General features: G+C 37.6%; 1 protein-coding gene across 1 annotated transcript in view; it reads left to right on the top strand.

Moving 5' to 3' along the window:
* CADM2 (cell adhesion molecule 2) overlaps window positions 1–16,494 on the top strand; it is a gene marked incomplete in the record, with an annotated part of 648,988 nt that extends 632,494 nt beyond the window's left edge. Inside the window, 1 exon segment of the mRNA XM_021402877.1 lies at window positions 8,869–16,494. Coding sequence (XP_021258552.1) covers window positions 8,869–8,987 — 119 coding nt within the window.

The raw sequence follows: 19,475 nt of genomic DNA, 5'->3' as shown, positions 1-19,475 counted from the left end.
AAAAAAAAAAAAAACACTTAGAGGCAAAATGTGCCAAATGTGCTGCTGCAGTAATACCAGAAGAAAAGGCTATCAATTCTTTTGAAGGTTTACAAGTAAGCAGAGTCTGTCTTCTGTATGGTTGATGATGTTCTCCTATTAAAATAGCAGTTTATATATGCTGCATATTAGCACTCTGTTTTGTTCTTCTTTGCTTCAGGCACTGAAGTAAAAGGAAGCCTGTCACATATTTTAAGTTCAAAACTGGTTAATAACAAAACACATTTTCAACAAATTTCACAACCAACCCCTTTGGGCAGCTACTCTTTGCAATTTAAATGAGGGTTTAGAAACTTTCCTTTCCTCCTTAACAATACTTTCACAAGTTTCAAGTACATGTATTTTAGTGGTTAGTGGCATATTACAAAATGAGATTAAAAGTACCTGTTTCAGCACTCCAGGCCAGGCAGGGAAAATTGAGCTGTGGGGTGCCCAAATGAAGATGCTAAAATGGGTAAAATTTCCTCACCAGCACTTATCACAGACGGCACCACAGCCACTATTCCAAAATCAAATACCTTGTCAGCTGTCAATCCAGACCTATCTACTATCCATATTTGTGAGTAAATCCCTACCTTAGTCTTTTTTTTTTTTTTTTTTGGTTGACTGACTTTTAAACTGAATTATCTAAATGCTACAGTGTGAGCTGACCGATTATGAAACAAGAAGGCACCTCAACAAGAGTTGAGGTGTTACAAATGTCTCCTAACGGTGTGAAAAACTTCAAAAGGGACCTGTGCTTTATTATATGCCAAAGAAATCACAATGGGGAGAAACCTTTATTGAAAAATTGATCTTGGGGCACAGATTTTGTATGAAGCTTTTTGTCTCTATTAGGGTTTTTCTAAAGGCATCCTTCCTGTAGGTTCTCTGATACCTAATGAGGTCTGAGCTCCTGTGGCAGCCTGTTCTGTCAGGATAGTTACAGGAAAACAATGATCTTGAGATCTATACTGTCTCTTAAAATTGGTCGTAATTGATCCATGGTTCCTAAGTAAGCAATTTGAAGAGAATGAAAGAGCATGATCACAAAAGCTCTCTTTCTTTAGGAAGCCAAGCTGTAATACGGCTTAGTGAAAGGGAATATTTCTAATTTAGCTTATATTCACTGGTGAGCTTCTCAAAACTCAAAAGGAAGAAGTAAAGTTCCCTATCCATTACTCACTTCCTGTAATTTTTAAAATTTTATTTCACAAAGGCACTTAAAAGTGCTTGTACATTTGGATGTGGTTCCTTGCAAGATTTTCTCCGGAAGCTTTCACTGGTATCCATGACACATTCTCACCCTACCCTCCCTCATTTGCAATAATTCAGCAGCTCTTCAAATAGGACAAAGTGGTTTTCTTTATGCTTTTTGGGTCTCCTCACCCCCAAATGCTCATTGCTTTACTTATCTGATTTTGGGCTAGGCCCTTTAAACAATGTCTCTGTCCAAAGTATGAATGCATTGCAAATTGTACTGGGAGTGATAACAAGCCCCCAAAATTGAGGAAAGAAGGAGGAATCGCTTGAAGAGATTTTGCTGCCACGTAAATTGTGACTTGGTGCTATACCCCAGGATCTCTTGCTGGAACAGTTCTATTTTGCCTAAGTAATGGATTATTCATGAAATCAGTAGAAGTGACTGTAGGTTGGTGGTTTCAGCACTTGTCAGAAATGGGGCATCCCTGATCTTTTCCCAGCCTTAAGGAACAGTTATTTTCAAATAACATCTATTTAATTCGTCTTCATTTTGTGAATGCTTTTTAAGCTCCAGAGCCAATTAGAGCCTTTATTTCCAATTTTTCTTTTAGTACAAATGGTCAAAACAAATAATTACTTTAGATCCCTCAAAGCTGGATATGTCATACTCAAAGAGATTTTTGTGTAACTTCTTTAGTTCAGCACCAGAGCCAAAAATTAAGCTTTATAATAAAGAGGACTACTTGAGCATATTCCCCAAAATATGCTACCATTTCAGCATACACGGCTCTTGTTCTCCCATTGCTTGGAAAAGGGTTACGTGACCCCTTCCTGCAGCCTGCTCCGTCAAGTCAACTGTGCATAAATAAGAAGGAAACTTATGCAGGAAGAAAATGAAATTAGATGAATAATTACAATATACTTTATGCAAAAGCATGAGAAACTGTTTCAGCATTTCTCTGCTTAACTAATGTGTGAAATCACATAAAAACATTCTACACTGAAACTTAGTCATTCAGTCAGAAAATGCACTTATCTCTTTATTTAATAGGTGTAAAGGCTTATGCAATGTGTTTCACTTCTTAATGAATGATCTATTACTTTCCTCTTACTCATTTTAAGTATGTTATCTCTGTAACTATGTGAACAAACAGTAATGGGTAAATCCCAGAAGCTGAAAATTTCACTGTATCAGCAATCAGTATTTTGAAGGTACTTCCTCAGTTTAGGACAGAAACAAACTAAAAAGACTTCTTGGCTTTGCTGTCATTGTCTTGCTGTAAGATTTCCTTAGTCCAATCAAATAGTGAAATAAACGGTAAAAGAACTGATCTTTGAAGATCTAGACTGATTAAGATCTTTGAATTTCTGTGTCTCAGGCCATTACTATTTTAGCTTATTGTGCTCATGCAGAAAAAACAGTCTAACAGGCTAATTCTTTTTTTTTTTCCCCCTGGATTATCAGTATTTATTGCATGGTTGCATAATTAAGATATTATTTACTAGACTTACATGTGTGGCAGGCTAAGACCAGGTAAAACTCATGAAAATAATAAAGGGCATCTAAAAATGTTCTGGTTTTTGAAAAGCAAACTGTGGAGTGGTCAAGCACCCAAATACTCGCTTAACAATTGCAGCAGCTCAAAAGGGAGTTGGTAATGAAAATGCCTAGAGCGCTTGGAAGATTGTATATAGTCACTGTATAAATATCGAAAATACAAAATGGCATATTTTGCAAACCCCTGTATTTCTGTCTTTCAGCTACAGTTCAGGAACATTTTGACATAGTAATTATTTATGAGATGGTAGATAGTCCCAGATCTATAATTCAGTCATGGGGCTTAGGTCATTTAATGAATGGCAAATGTATAGTGCATTACACAGCATGCATAATGTAGAACATATTTATATTTAATGCTAACATTATTTTTCGATGAGGAGAAAATTTCTATGAGAAGCACTTCCTGTTCATAGCATTGTTTATATTGTGCAGGTTTTCATTTTGCTATGAAAGAATGCTTGTTTTCCAAAAAAAATGTTGGCCTCTCCTGAGGATCTCTCTCCATTTCCTTCCCTTCCACCCATTCCTTCCTTTTATTTTTTCTTTTAAAAAGTAATTTTTTCAGCGGTAATAATCGTAGAATCATAGAATGGTTTGGGTTGGAAGGGACCTTTAAGATCATCTAGTTCCAACTCCCCTGCTATAGGCAGGGACACCTCCCACTAGACTAGGTTGCTCAAAGCCCCATCCAACCTGGCCTTGAACGCCTCCAGGGAGGGAGCATCCACAACCTCGTTTGGCATCCTGTTCTAGTGTCTCACCATCTTCACAGTAAAGAATTTATTCCTAATATCTAGTCTAAATCTACCCACTTCCAGTAAAAAAAACATTTTCTTTCATCCTGTCACTCCATGCCCTTATAAAAAGTCCCTCCCCAGCTTTCCTGTAGGCCCCCTGCAGGTACTGTAAGGCTGCTATAAGATCCTCCTGGAGCCTTCTCTTCTCCAGGCTGAAGAGCCACAACTGTCTCAGCCTGCCTTGTAGGAGAGGTGCTCCAGCCCTCTGATTATCTTTGTGGCCCTCCTCTGGACCCTCTCCAACAGCTCCATGTCCTTCTTGTGTTGTGGGCCTCAGAACTGGACATACTACTCCAGATGGAGTCTCATTAGAGCAGAGTAGAGGGGCAGAGTCATCTCCCTCAACCTGCTGGTCATGCTTCTCTTGATGCAACCCAGGATATAGTTGGCCTTTTGGACTGCAGGTGCACATTGCCAACGCATGTTGAGTCTTTCATCAACCAACATTCCCAAATCCTTCTCCTCAGGGCTGCTCTGAAGCCATTCTCCACCCAGCCTGTATCTGTGCTTGAGAGTGCCCTGACCCAGGTGCAGGACCTTGCACTTGCCCTTGTTGAACTTCATGAGGCTGGCATAGGCCTGTCCTGGTCCCTCTGCAGAGCATTCCTTCTCTCTGGCATGGCAACTGCACCACTCAGCTTGGTGTCATCTGCAAACTTGCTGAGGGTGCACTCAATCCCATTGTCCACGCCACCTACAAAGATGTTAAATAGCACTGGTCCCAGTATTGATCCCTGAGGAACACCACTCATTGCCAGTCTCCACTTGGACACTGAGCCATTGACTGCAACTCTCTGAGTGTGGCCATCCAGCCAATTCCGTATCCAGAAAGTGGTCCATCCATCAAATTTTTCTCCAATTTGGTGACCAGAATGTTGTGCGGGACAGTGTCAAACACTTTGCCCAAGTCCAGGTAGATGATGTCAGTTGCTCTTCCTTTATCCACTGACACCATAACTGCATCATAAAAGACCACCAAGTTTCTCAGGCATGACTTGCCCTTGATGAAGCCATGTTGGTTACCACCAATCACCTTGTCTTTATTTTCCATGAGCCTTAGTAGGGCCTTCAGGATTATCTGCTCCATGATCTTGCCAGGCACAGAGTGAGACTGACTGGCCTACAGTTCCCTGGCTCTTCTTTTTTTCGCTTCTTGACAATGGAAATAGTTCGTGCACAGTTTCTTTGTGAATAGATTTCTGTGACAATATTTATCAATATAATCTTACCAAGATTAAGAAACTTTACAGGCAGTACAATACTATTTTTCCATTCCAGTGAAAAACTAAAATTAAGGTTCAAAATGTCAACCTTTTGATATAGTAGAATCTCATTAATCTTCATCGCAAGTAGTCCACTGCATCAGGTATGTTAGAAGGAAGGACCTACATATTGGAAATCACTTAAAGATGAAAACACAGAGGTATATTCACCTCAATGTATTGTGATTACCATTATGCAACCATTTCTGTCTGTAGTGCTTATTAAAGCTCACTTAAGAGTGATATGTAAATCTGGGTATTGAGCTTGTACACTCAATCAGCTTTTCAAAAAATACCTCTTTACTACTACTATATTAGCAAGTATATAAGTATATCAGTGGGAAAACAAGTTCATCCTGCTCCTGTCCAGGTTCTGGGGAGGAGCATCTCCTGCAGGTTACATGCAGCACTTAGGGACATTGCTTCTCCTGAGTGCCAAAATTGGTGCTGCTTCTTGCTGCTGGGAGCAGGTTTACAGCAACTTTGCCACAGGCACCACAGAAGGAGGAATTTGCTAGATGGCTCAAGCAGGTTGAAAGTCCTATAGCAAGCTGTCACCTTCCATTTTCTCAAGTGAGTAAACACTGCCTTCTAAATGCTGTGGCTCTTGCAGGATAAGATTTCAGGCCTCCCGCTTTTCCCCACAAGCCTGCTGACACACAGAGATGAGGGTCCTTTTTGATCACCAAAATAGAGCCGATGGCCTTTTGTACTGATCCCCCCCCCCTCAACATGGTGAACCAGAATTTTCATGGGAATGGAGGAGGGGCAGGCACAGCAGACTTCGTTATGTGTTTCTAGCTTTCTTGAGGCCCCTAACTACTTTGCTGTCATGTCTGCAGAAGTGCTGTGGCCATTTTCCCCTAAGTCCTCTTAGCAGCTGGAGTTCTGAAGCCAGCAATAGGTGTGGAAGCCATGCCTCAGGGGTCCAGTGACTGTGAAGAGCAGAACGATATCTGTAACCATGGCCCATACTGCTCTGTGCTCCAGCAAACTTGGAGTTTCCATGTGGCTGACATTTTGCAGGAGAGGGGAAAGCGTGCTTCTTTCATTTCATCTAAATAATGCTATATTTATATACACTTGTGTGTATGTAGATATATAAATACATCTCACAATTAAACAGTGATCTTGGTCAGCAGAATGTAATTATGGTGTCACAGAATCACACTTCCTAAGCATTACCAGAGGCACTTTAATCATCTTTACAGGATAGCCTTCTTTTCTCTGTAAATATTTTTCCTGCCTTTCTGTTTTGCAAAAAGAAGTTGTTTGCAGACTATTTGTAGAATATAAATGGCTGCTACAAGGGAAATGCCCTTGAAACAGTGTGTGTAGACTGACAGCAACATAGAGAACATGCTAATAGCATCTTGAGAGAATTACTATTACCATGTAGCAGAGGCGCTTTCATCAAAACAGAAATCTTAACATGACTCTTCGATTGAATATTTTCTTCCTTTTGCATATTTCAGCTGACAGTGATTGCTCATTCGTTGTTCAGAAGTTCCAGAAAGTTACTCACCCCTAAATAGTGTCATTTCCCAGTGTTCTTTGCAACATTCATAAAGCACCAGCCAACAGAACAGACAAACAACCAGCACAGAAGGCTCAAATCTGACAGCATTCAAAGTAGCACCTGGTCCAGAGTTAGTAAAGTGGGCCTGCTAATACACTGTTGAATATATTATAGCTCGTTCAGTTTGGGCACTAATTGAGTATTCACAGTAAATTCTCAAACTGAGGCTTGAAAATGAATGATGATCTTTCAGGTTGCCCGATACCTTTATCTGACCAAATTCATGCAGACTCAGCCATGTGCAGAGGAACTTGGCAAGGCTGCACTTTATCTGCCTTTTTATTTCTGGTGCAATAGGATAGGAATGAGAGGAAGAGAATATATAAGGGTTCCCCACTGAGAATCAGGTCTATAAATTATGTATTATGCAGACACTATTCTGCTGATGCTATCTGATCCCCAATTCTCAGTTCCTTGTTTTTCCTTCTATAAATAGCTGTGGCCAGGTTTTCAGTTGTAAAATGACGAGGACAAAACCAGAAACCTTTCCCATTTAATAACCTCTGCCAAAGAAGAAGAAGGTAATATTTTTCATAACTGTGATGTCCTCAGGGCTTTGACAGTCTGGGAATACAAGCGGCGCTGTGTTGTTGATAAGATACGGGTAGTAAAAGTGGGAATAACCATGCTAAATACTAAAGAGGGAAATGCCCTACTTTCAGGATGGTCAGTGTAAAACTTGGTATTGTGTTTTTTTCCTGTCAGTTTTTGTCTGTGTAGGACCACTTTTGGTTTTTGTTTCTCCCTGTAGATCCAAATGCTTTGGCTGGACAGACCGGACCTGACCACGCTCTTATAGGAGGAATAGTGGCTGTAGTTGTCTTTGTAACGCTATGTTCTATAATTCTCCTTGGTCGATATCTGGCAAGACATAAAGGTAGGATAGATTTAGTGGAACTTCTGTCCCTTTTGGAAACAAGGCATGATTTCACCTGGGAATGCTTTTTTCTTTCACCTTCCACTACCTGCTGAATGATCTGGACAAGAAAGCTCCATTCACACTCTAATCATGAGTGAAGTCCCTGAATTTCTGTCCAGTTTTTCAGTGGACTAAGGCAAAGGATGTCTAGTTACATGTCCATGTCACGAATCAGTGATTTAGAGTGCCCCTCGGATTTATCCTGTAGCTCTAGACACTTGATTACATAATCTTGTAATATTGACTAGTATATCAATTCAACAGATGTATGTTTATATACATACTCAAGATTTTTCTTATGCTGATACTTTTAATATGCACTGAAAATATAATAATTTTAAATACTGATTGTGAAATTTTGGATCGGTAGCACTTCTGCTAATGGTCCCACCAGAATAAGAGTTTCATTCCTGGGTCAAGCTTTACTTTATGCAGAGGTTTCACCTTAAGAATTCTATTCCTTTCATTTTGAATCCCCACCACCAACAGAGATAAGAGGGATGGAGTGACACTGACTTCTGACTAAGCCTGTCTGTGATCCCATTTTGACCTAGTTAATTCCAAAATCATTTTGTGAGATTTAACCTCTGAATAGCTTGCAGACCAGTTGTTAAAACCCAGTTGATTTGCTTATCCCCACCAAAAAAAAAAGCCTAGAAAAAAGGATTAGTGTTGGTGTTAACTCATTAAATCATTTAGGTAGGATAATCATACGGCTAATGGACATCAGCTGATAGAAATAACATTTTAATTTGATTGGACCGTGTAGGGGAAAAATAAGCCAGTGGAAATGTGTCTCTTTTGTTTTTCATTTCTGAACAAAAGCATATGAATCTTATGCCAACATAAATTACACTTTTCACGATGGGGAAGGTGGTTGTTGAGGTCATTTTTTTTAATTCATTTCCAGATCATAGAAATATGTGACAGTATTATATGAATGGGTTTAGTTAGTGAAACTAACTCAGTTTTGTAATTCTTGGAAATGACTGTAATACAATTCAGTAAAATTAAAGTATAGGTAAGATCATGTGAAACAGAAGTACAAAAATAATGTGGTCTTTTTTTTTTTTTAAAGCACTTAGGAATATCTGAATCTTCAAAGTTGATATGATTTTTTGTGAATAGCTGTTCCATGAAATAACCAAGATCTTATCACTTATTCTGTAATTACAAAATATATTGCATACTACTGCAGTTAAATAAAGTGGTCTTTTCTTCAGATATTTCCTTTATTTACTATGAGCATATGTGAATTTGAGCATGTGAATTACCAGCATTAATACTACAGATATTTCATAGACAAAGTAGAAAGTTGAGCCTACCAATATCATACTAAAACTGCGTAGAAGTATTTGTCCATTCATGAAGCAATTGGAAGATTGTTAGAAATGTACTTCTTATAATACAATGTAAAGCTAAAAAAACCTAATCTTGTGTTTTTTTTTGTTTTTTTTTTTTTTTTTTTTTTTTTTTTTTTTTTTTTTTTTTTTTTTTTTTTTTTTTTTCTGTTGTACTGATTCCTACAGGAACATATTTAACAAATGAAGCAAAAGGAGCTGAAGATGCACCTGATGCCGACACAGCCATTATCAATGCAGAAGGCAGCCAAGTCAATGCAGAAGAGAAAAAAGAGTATTTCATTTAGATGCAGAGCTAGAATCTTGGAGTCTTACTTATCAGGCTGAATGCTGGAGAAAACTGGCTATCATTTTTCAGACTTCATTTCTACCATCTTATGCTATCTTTATTAACTCGCATACCTGCTCTAAGTAGCCAGTTTATGCCAACAATCAGCTGTTGACATCCCAATTCTATAATTACAGTATCATGCATAAAGCAGGACATTTCTTATTGCCTAAAATTCATATCCACTGCTCTCTTAACATACAGTGCTTGAATATACAGCCTTAACAATGTTAATCATCATCTTAATTCAAGTTTTCTACATTTTTAAATGTTATACAGCTTTCTTCTTTTTCAGTTTCTTTTACCATGGTCCCTACTAGTATGTCATAGAACAATATTCATAACAAATACTATTAGGTAAGGACCTAATTTACTTACATAAAATGTTAAGTCTAAGACTAGAGGTTTACAAAGAATGTTTTATACATGTCTATAATTAAAAAAGCAACTTGTTTTTGAGACATATGCCCTAGGAAATACAAACAGAATTCTTTGTAGAATAGTTTCTTGTGTGCTTGGATTTGGTGGAAAAAAACAACTGTCAATCCACTGAATTTTTTGTTTTGTTTTGCTTTGCTTTGTTATGTTTTAAATGGTACCTTGACAGCAGTGCCATGTTTCAGTGGTAAAATCATGCTGAATAGCTAAACTGATTCTGCAAATTTAGATAATAGTGCTTCATTTGAAACAAATTTGTCCTGCCCTTCTACTTCTTTTTGAGACCACAAAGATTAGAGATTTTTTTTGTGAGTAATTTCTGGTTTTGTAATTTATTTGCTTCACATGGACTCACCTGCCTACTCAAATTTGAAGCGTTTATGGGGCATGACTGCAAGACATTTTAGTATATGTATATAGTGCATATAATAAATTCAATTAAACATTGTTTGATACATATTTAACTTTTTTGGCTGTAGCTAAGTCAGTCACAAGTAGGCATTTTCTAATGTCCATTATATCCCTTTAGATATGACTCAAATCAATATTCTGAGTAGGTAACATGTATAAGTATTTTTTTTGTCTGTATGTCCTAGCACTGTTCAGCAGCAAACTTTTCTAGTTCTTGTTAGTTTTTTCTTTGTTATACAATGGAAGCACAATGTTATATGGAAAGGTAGTTTTATGCTAACAACCAGTGCACAGCCTCAGGTTTTAAATTACAACCACATTTGATTACAGTCCTTAAAAAATACTATTGAGTTGCAAAAATTCTCAGTTTTTAATTTGGCAGTTCCAGAGCTGCTTCTCTATGTTGGTTTGCCAAAAAAGAAAAAAAAAAAAAAAGAAAAAAGGAAAAAAAAAAGAAAAAAGAAAAGTAAAAAAAAAAATAGAAATGTTAAAACAAAAGATATATGTTTTGTGTATACAGTAAATGGACTAATTCTTTATATTAAATTCCTGTCTATGCATTTTGTGAGGTACAAACTTATGTCACCGTGAATGATAGAGAATTCCTGCCATGCTTTTAGCTCCACAGTGAAAGTCTCTGTTTGGATTATTTCTGAATTTTTTTTGTGTAATTGACAGCTGAAAAACACATGCTCTTAACTGCGACAACAAAACACTGTAAGCCCATTGGCTTATTTCCTCTTCCAATGAAGTAACAAGGTTGCCATAACAGCTCTTAGTAATGATTCTACACTGGAGAATGCAAGTTAGTCCAGATGGAGTTTGTTGTACTCCTGAGTTTTGCACCTTTGACAAAAGAATATTTCTCTCTGGTTGCTGTATTTGTTTGTGAAGCCTAAAAGCATGATGGTCTACTGTAAAGGACTTTCTCCTGGGATTTTATTTTTGTGTGGGAAAGGGAAAGTTTGGAATATGACATCATGTAGTATGGAAAAATGGAAGATAAAGGTGCTGTGTCAGATTATTTATCAAAAGAGTATAAACCTTTTAAGGACAATACTAGAGTATTTTAATTGTTTTTGTTGAAGCATTTATCTTGTTAATTTCTAAGAAAAAAGGGTGACGTCAATCAAGCAGCACTTTTTTTCAAAATATACAGACATAAATAATATGATGTGGTTGAGTGTTAACATAATAAATCATATACAGTATGACATTTTAAAGAAATTAGTCTGCATTGATGTGATTGCATGCTTGTTTTTACAGTTCACTCCATACCCATCTGTGGAAAAATGCAATAATATGTTAATATAATATGGTAGTTTGAGAGAACCAGGTAGGTGCTACTAGACACATTGAAAACTAGTATAGGTTTACAAGATATTCATGTCTTTCAAAACATACACATGTAAAAAGGCTGGCAAAGGAAGTCATTCAGTTTAGTACCAAAAATATGGATTCTTGCCACAACTGTAATTCCCATTAGCCACAATCCAGTGTCACACACTACAAGGTTTCATTTCAGTACCTGGGGCCCGACTGAACTAAGCGTCTAAGCACACACTCAGTGACAGGCATGGGAGAAGTTCCATTGAACTGTAAGGCACTACTCTTACGCATAAAAAGAAGTGCTTCCCTGGACAAGGGCCTTATTTGCTCAAGTGGAATTCCCCACAAGCACGATGTTTATGCCTTTTTTTATTCTTCCTAACTCCAGCTTGTCTGAATAGTAGAGTTGTTACTTGAACCGTTGCCCAACCAAGGTCAGGCAGGACCTTCAAAAGCAAGATTGCTCTTGGGGTAACTGTTTGGAATCATTTTCTCCAGCAGCATAAAAACAGTGTTTAAACTTTGCAAAAAAAAAAAGAAGAAAAAAGAAAAGATATGAATTGGACTGTTGAAATGCATTATTTCATTGGTTTCCAATTACAACTTCTCATATGTGCTGGTTTTTAATGCAGTTGATCTTCCATTATCTTGTACCTTGTGATGTCACTTACATCTGTGCAACGCAGGTGTAACAAACACCACAACAAGCAGCCATAAATGGCAAATTCTGACTGGGTGGCACTTTACAAGCCTATCTAGTCCTCACAGGTTAAAATTACTGTACCAAGTGTGAAGAAGCATCATTCTCTTTTGTAAGCAGAACCATGGCTCAAAGCTAACGATATTCAGTGGGCTGGTTTTTAAACCAGTTTTCTGTTTCCTTTAGTCAAGAAGCCATTCTGAAAGATCACTTTGATGATGGTTGCAGGGTATCCAGCAAATGCATAAAATGGAGGCTCTGAATGGGAAGACATTAGCCAAAAAATGTGTGACATCCTCTCCCTCACACCCGTGCAGAGTAGTTTTCTCAAAACCAGGTAGCTAGTTTCTGCCAGTGTACTGTTTACAGTGTTGATTGCTGATTATTTCTACACTTTTAAATGTAGAATTTTTTTTTTAATTTTTTTTTCTAATGTTTCAAGAACATTCTCATGATTTGGACAAGAAAGCTGTGCATCAGAAGGCAAGGGGTGCATCCTCACACTCTTTTAGCGTCATCGGACAAACCAAGAAACAGATTAGGGATCCTGATGTTGAATATTGAGGCTCAGAATTTAAGCAAGAACACGTTAAAAAGCTTTCAAATTTCTTAAGGGTGGTTCGTCTTGCACTGAGACTCCCTCTATAAAGGAATTTGTGGAGAAAACCAACTTTTCTAAATGAGACATGAAAGTTAACATCTTGTGTATTTTCATGAAAGTATAATATATATATATAACTACTTCAATGAAAAGAAAGGACAGAATCATTTGTAATTATGTAATTCATGATTGTAACAGCACTGAAGTTACCATGTACGCACATGTACAGTAGCTATTTCAACAGTTACAGCGTAGTTCCATGTACTTCCCTGTAACATAGCCGTTATAGTGTAATTTAGTGCCACTTATTGTAAAGTGTTACCAAAAGGAAAACAGAGTTCTTACCTTTATAATTCCATTCAAATTAAAGGTAAGTTTATTAAATTAGCACTGTAAATCTGATACTGTATTTCTTAATTAAGGAGGTGATTTAAAACGTCATGTTCACACTGCAGCTTTCCCCACCGCTTATCCAGACTCCTCCAAGTGTCTGATCTCTACACTCCAAGGAACTGGTAATCTGTGATGAACATACCAAAATCCAGCTACTTCTACTTTAATTGAGTAAGCTGTAGAATAGAGAAAAACAAAAGAAAAATATGCGAGTAATGCTTTTATTAAGTGGCACAAAGTACACACTAAAAACTATGCAAAAATATAGGTAAATATAGTGTACTTACATGTAAGTATCTTGTACTTGCTGTGTATGGATTTTGGAAAACCGTGTAATTATAATATGCATTTTGATTATTTCAAGCAGGGGGACAATCCCTAACAGTCGCAAGGAAAACCGGGAAGGTACATATACAAGCAGCAGATATCCTAATGCAATATGTGTAATTCCTCTACCGTCAATGACAACTGATTTATAAAAATGCTTATACTCCTCATTATTCTCACTAGCTTTAATTTCTATCTCTTTAAGGCCCATTAAGTATCACTGAAGCACCTTTAGGCAAAGACACACTGAGTCTGCTGACAGCTTTGCTGCCAGCATTCTTTGTGTCTGGCAGCACTGTTCAGTAATCTATTTCAGGCTTAACAGCACAAGTTTCCTCTTTTTTTTTCTGTCCTCAAGGGAGCCTAGTATGTTAAGATGCTGAAATATGCTGCCATATGCCATGGTATTTTTAGCAGGAACAACAGAAAAAGAGAGAACCGCATTCTCCTGACCCCTATTTTGCTGAATCACCTCACCTGGAATTTCCACCACTTGCTCAGTAATGCCAGGCAGTCTTAAATTGTAAGTACCAAATGCTTCCATCAAAGCACAGAGGATGCCTTTAGTGATAAAGCTGATGTTTTGTAAACATGCAGTTTTGTATTACTGATCCTTCTAATTCTTGCCACTTTTCCATCAGACCCCACCAGAGGGAATGCACTGAAAGACAGATAACAGTATAGCAAAAGAAGAAAAGAATATTGTAAGCCTTTTTTTAGTTCTTGTTTTTAGCTGCCATTTGCTATAACCCTCCTTTGTGTCATATGTAATAGGCAAATAGATGTATTTAGCAACTGCCATTAGCATTTTTCCACGTTGTATTATTCCTTGAATATGACATCTACCTCTTAGTCTGAATACTAGCTACAAGATATTTGTATACATTTTAAATTACTACTGAATCTTTGATGTAGTCTTGAAATAAGATGATTATAATTTCATTTTTCTGCTAAAAATAGAAAGAAAATATTGCCTAGGTTGGTTATACTTGCCCTATTCTTTGCTGACTTTGGGATTCTTTGGGATTATAATAGGGCATAAGGACACAGCCTCAGTTGGTATAAATCAGCTTCACTCTATTGCCTTAAATGTGGGCCAATTTACACTGGCTGGGGATTCATCCCAAACAGCTTAAAAATGAACTGCTATACCCTATCAATATTTAGTCAGTACTAGACAATGGCATGCAATCCAACTGCTACACAATTCCTTTCCAGTAAAAGGCATGCAGTTTTGAAGAGAAACTTTTTAAAGCACATGCAAGATTTTGAATTAAATATGCAATACCACTATTGTTGAGATATTCTGACATGTCTCTTACTTATTTAAACATATTTTAAGAGCATGTTTACATTAAAAACACTCAATGCATGTTGGACAGGGAAGGACTATTGTAAACAATAAGAGAAAATGAAATAGGTGGAGCTGCTTTTGATGTCAACAGAGCAGAATAGAAACTCGTCAGAAGTAGAAATTCCTAAAGGTGTCCTACGTGGTTTTTTAGAGTGGGTCTGAACTAGTACCTCCAACACAAATGAGTATTTTCTATTAGTGCTGACAGAAGCTAGCACAGTTCCTTCCTGCCGTTGACAAATCTAACCCAGCACTCTGCACTTGCTTTAACTCAGGAGGAAATAAAGGTATAAACATGGTTTAACAGCACACTTCTGTATCACTCCATGTTCTCGGGTTGCTCTAAGCTTTGTGTGCTTCCAGCAGCCCTTTAGGGAATTATTCCCACATCTAGGAATCACCTTGTTTCCAAGCTGTGTTCATTTTCTTCAGCACTGTTTAATGTACTTACAACCAGACAGAAGATGGTGTAGAGCCAATATGCTGACTCTGCATTTCTAAGGGATTCCTGTAGCCTCTCAGTAGATGGCAAAAAATTCTTTATGATGTCTGTGTTTACGATAGATCTGCTCTCCGTGTTCTGTGTCTTGAGTCATTTATTCTCTGCTGGGCTAGAAGCAGCAGTCTGATTGGAAAGGAGGTAGAAAACAAAGTCTCCCTTCTTTTAGAGTCTCTTTTTGGGAGCAGTTTGTGTTACTTTTGGAGAAATGTTTAAGGATTTTTATTTTTGTCTTTTTTTTAAGAGTTCAGATGCAAAGCCAAACCTGTTGGGGTCAGCACTTCAGCATTGTCCCTGTGTTCAGGGTTAAGGCAGCAGTGTTTCCTGTGTGAGCTCAGATCTCACATTTCAGCACAAATTACACGTAGCCTTACCCTGCCCTTATGCATAATGCTGAGGAAAACCAATAATATTTGCTTCTAAACATATTCCTTTTCTTAGTCGTCTTCTACAATGAAACTATTGAAGGGTCTTCATAATACACTCAAAAGGAGGTTTTTTTGTAAAGAAAATGATAATGCTAATCATTAACTGTTAACATTGTTTACTAAGAGGGGAAAAGTCTTTAACTGCTGAGCTGAATTCTTTAGCACTTCCTCCTTCCCTCCTTTCTATGCATATTGCTTAAAGCTAGTAAATGCACAGTTGCACATGCTGTCTTTTTTCAGTGAAAGCAGATTTCCTTATACCCCTGTACAGCATCCATAGAAATATGCAAATATAACCTACAGTCATCTGCTTCTGCCTCAGCAGTGAGCCAAGAGAGTGAACTCATGGATTACTGGGTTCATATATGTTCTGCTTCCATAAAAGTTGGGCACAATACGCCTATTGATCTCAAAAAAATAAGGCTTGAGTTGTTAATGCACGTTTGAGTTGCTATTTAGTTCCTTTACAACAGAATGACAAAGCATTCCTTGTGCATCCTTTACTCTGAGTATAGATATTTTATAGCTACAAAAAATGCTCAGTTCAGCAGGAAGTTTCCTAGAATAAATAGTAAGGCACAATTTGTGAAAGGACTAGAACAACTTTATCTATTCAGTCAGCCTAAGTGCATTCTCCAAGGAAGTCCAGTGTCCACTGTTCTTACGCTGGCAGTTCACCGCCTTTGGAAGGATACATTTGAATGGTTCAAAAATAAAACCACTACCTTCAAAACAAAACCCCGGGGAATTAAACATATTGCACTGATGATTGAGACACATTTACTTCATTTAATTTCTTCATTAATAACTTCAAGCAGACAAAATGCATATTGTAATCTTAGGTACATGACACTTGCATGTTGCTATGCCTATATACTTACAAAGTATTCAATGTGTACTTAGTGGCGCTTAAAAAATGTCATGTACAATTCCTCTAAACATTCTTACAGGGTTCCCATTTGCACTTCATCTTTCAGAAAAGTCTTGTCAGAAAAATGTCTGATGAATATTATTGAAAAAAATAAAATTTCAATTTTAGTTATCTGTTGGACATTTCTGAATTGTCTATTCATTTAATATTCATTTAGTATATTTCTTTGTGCTTGCCAGTTTGGCAGTGGAGTTGATTTAGACTAGTGGCTGTACACACAGACTGATTGTTCACTGAGCCAATTTTGCTGTTTCTTATAGCACTGTTACGTACTTCTTTAAATATTAATTCTGAGATTACAAACAAATTATCTAAGAAAATAATCCATGAGACATTGATATTTTTACAGATAATTACAAATTCAATTGTTTTATTTAATGTTTAGAAACAATTTACTGTATATTGACTTATAGTTCGTTTTGACTGACAAAGTAACTTTTGAACGCTGTCCTCACTGTAGGAGAAACTCATGCTTCTGAAGAGGTCAAGTGCTGAAAAAGCATTCAAGGCTGTTGGACTTAAATGGTGGTTCAGCATTCTTGAAGGAGCTAGAGAATTCATCCAAGGTTTTCTGTACCACTTACCACCTTTAACTGATGCTATAAAGGGCAAAAGGCCACTGGGGTCAAAGGAAGTTAGGCAAATATAATGGGGAAGAAGAAATTCTGAGGAGCCCATGTTAAAAGAAACAAGTTCCAGAAATGGAGTGGAACACTAGTAGAAGCTGGTTTCTCTGTACAGTGGATATCCTGGTGCTGTTGTGCATCTCTGATGGCAGATCTTTCCTATGACCTAAACTAGGCACGCATTTAACAAATGTGCAGACCTGCTGCGTTCAGCAGATTTGTTCTTTGTTTATTTTTTTCTAAATCAAGATATGTTTCCTTAAGGAATTTATAAATGTGCAATAGCATGTTTTTTTTAAATACAGCAACTGTGGAGAATGCAAGATGATCCTCAAGGTCATTTGACAATTAATTGAGGCTAAGCATGCTGAAATTCTGCATTGTACCCAAGGAAAAAGATACCATCTACAAAATGACACAATCCACCACCATGTTTATACTTTTATTTATTCAAGCTGTTATTCTTTTAGCACTGTCCTTTTCTCATTCATCAACTAAAAGTTTAACCCAAAGTAACTGCATTTTACTCTGTGCCTTTCCTTGTCTGAGTACTTACAGCGATGACTCTAACTGGCTATGTCCCTTGCATGATTCTCTTTTTATAAAAAAATGATCCTTACATTTGTTTCATAGAATCACAGGGGCATAGAATCATTTGAATTGGAAGGGACCTTTTAAAGACCATCTGGTCCAACTCCCCTGCAGTGAACAGGGGCACCTACAGCTTGATCAGGTTGCTCAGACCTCCCTCCAGCCAGACCTTGGATGTCTCCAGACATTTCATATACATAAAAACATCTTTATAAAGAGGCAACAAAATACCTGCCTTCTCTATACCCCATAGTATTAAAATATAAGCTTTATTTTTTGTCTGTTGTTTTGTTTTGTTTTGCTTTGTTTTCCAATGAGAATAACATAAATGGAAACAAGCATGACTTAAAAAAAAATAAAGCTGTAAAGATTGCTTGAAATTTCATTGAATACTGAGAATAATTTAACTGTATGCAGAGCCTCTCTGTGCTAGGCCGTCACATTATGCATGGATGCAAAAAAAACAGTTTACTTCCCTCTTTTCATAGTTATCAAGCATCTATATAAAGATATACAACCTTCAGAAGTAATGTTACAGAGCAACACTCTGCCAAGCTCTGCTGGTAAGTGCAAGGTAAAGGTAAGTACAATTAGCAAAATTCAGAGATAATCAAGGGGGGATAATGAAGATGGTTCCTTGCTTGACAAAAGAGTCATGCTACATTGCCTTCTGGTTCTCCTTCAGGCACTTGGCAGCATCCTGAGCCACAGGAGGGCACTTTTGATTAGCTCTGGGCTACTTACATACCCGAGCTCTTGCTCCTGCTGAGTTGGTCGCAATAGCTCCTCTGCTGCTCAAGACTAAGAGGCGAGGGCTTTATTGATTCTGCAAGCTGCATGGAGGGGAAAAAAAAAAGAAGACAGAGAGTGTTTTTAAGCAAGCCGGAAAGATTTTTAGAAAGAGCCCTCTTCTTTATTCTGTAGCATCTTACAGGAAATTAGCACTAATGTCAGCTGGTGAGGATAGCAAGTGTCCCTGCTCAGTGTATTGTGAGGGAGCACGTCCTCCAAGTTGTGCCAGCTGGCTGGGGGAAGGGAGCACAAAAGGAGAGGAGGCAAAGCTGTGCACGTGCCAGGAACTTGGGAAACAGGTTTGACACTCTCCAGGTTTAGGACCAAGGAGAGCCTGTCATGCTGCTGCTCTTCTTTTCAGTCTGTATTCAGTTCTAGAGCTTCAGCTACACAAGGTGCTAAAAGAATCTGGTCCAACCAGCAGAATCACAGAGCTACCATACAGTGAGAAACGTTTTCCAAAACACTGATGCCAACACATGCCAAACAGGAAGTGCTTGCCATTGCAAGGGGCTTTAGGTTTATTGGGCTTATAGACATGTAGGAATATGTAAGATACAAAGAGTAGAAGGAACAAGAAAATCAGGATTTGGACCTGGACAAATGAAGTTGAACAGAAAGTACTTTTGTTTCTGTGTCAGAGCATTAGCCAGCAAAATATTTCTTATAATTCTGTATTTGCTCCAATGCATTTTTACTCTTTCTGGAGCATCTAATGCTCACCTTGGAGACATAAGTGCACTTGCCATGATATGATTCAGTTAAAGCACATCATTATATTGCACTCACTAACGTAGTGTGAGATTACCCTCCAGAACAGCAGTAAGCAACATGACTAAGAGCTGTCATATTTATTTTCTCATCTGCTCCCCATGGAGGACTGTGTGTGCAATGAAGCATTGTGTCTTATTTATTCATTTATTTTCATTTTCCCCTATGTTTCTGTAAGAAGTGTAGATTATGAAAAGCACTTGGAGAAGAAATAGTACCCTTTGTGATGGTCCTTTCTTCCTTTGGGATTCTATGT

This window comes from Numida meleagris, chromosome 1, assembly GCF_002078875.1.
Source record: "Numida meleagris isolate 19003 breed g44 Domestic line chromosome 1, NumMel1.0, whole genome shotgun sequence".
NCBI lineage: Eukaryota > Metazoa > Chordata > Aves > Galliformes > Numididae > Numida > Numida meleagris.
This window is presented reverse-complemented; position numbering and strand designations above follow the sequence as displayed.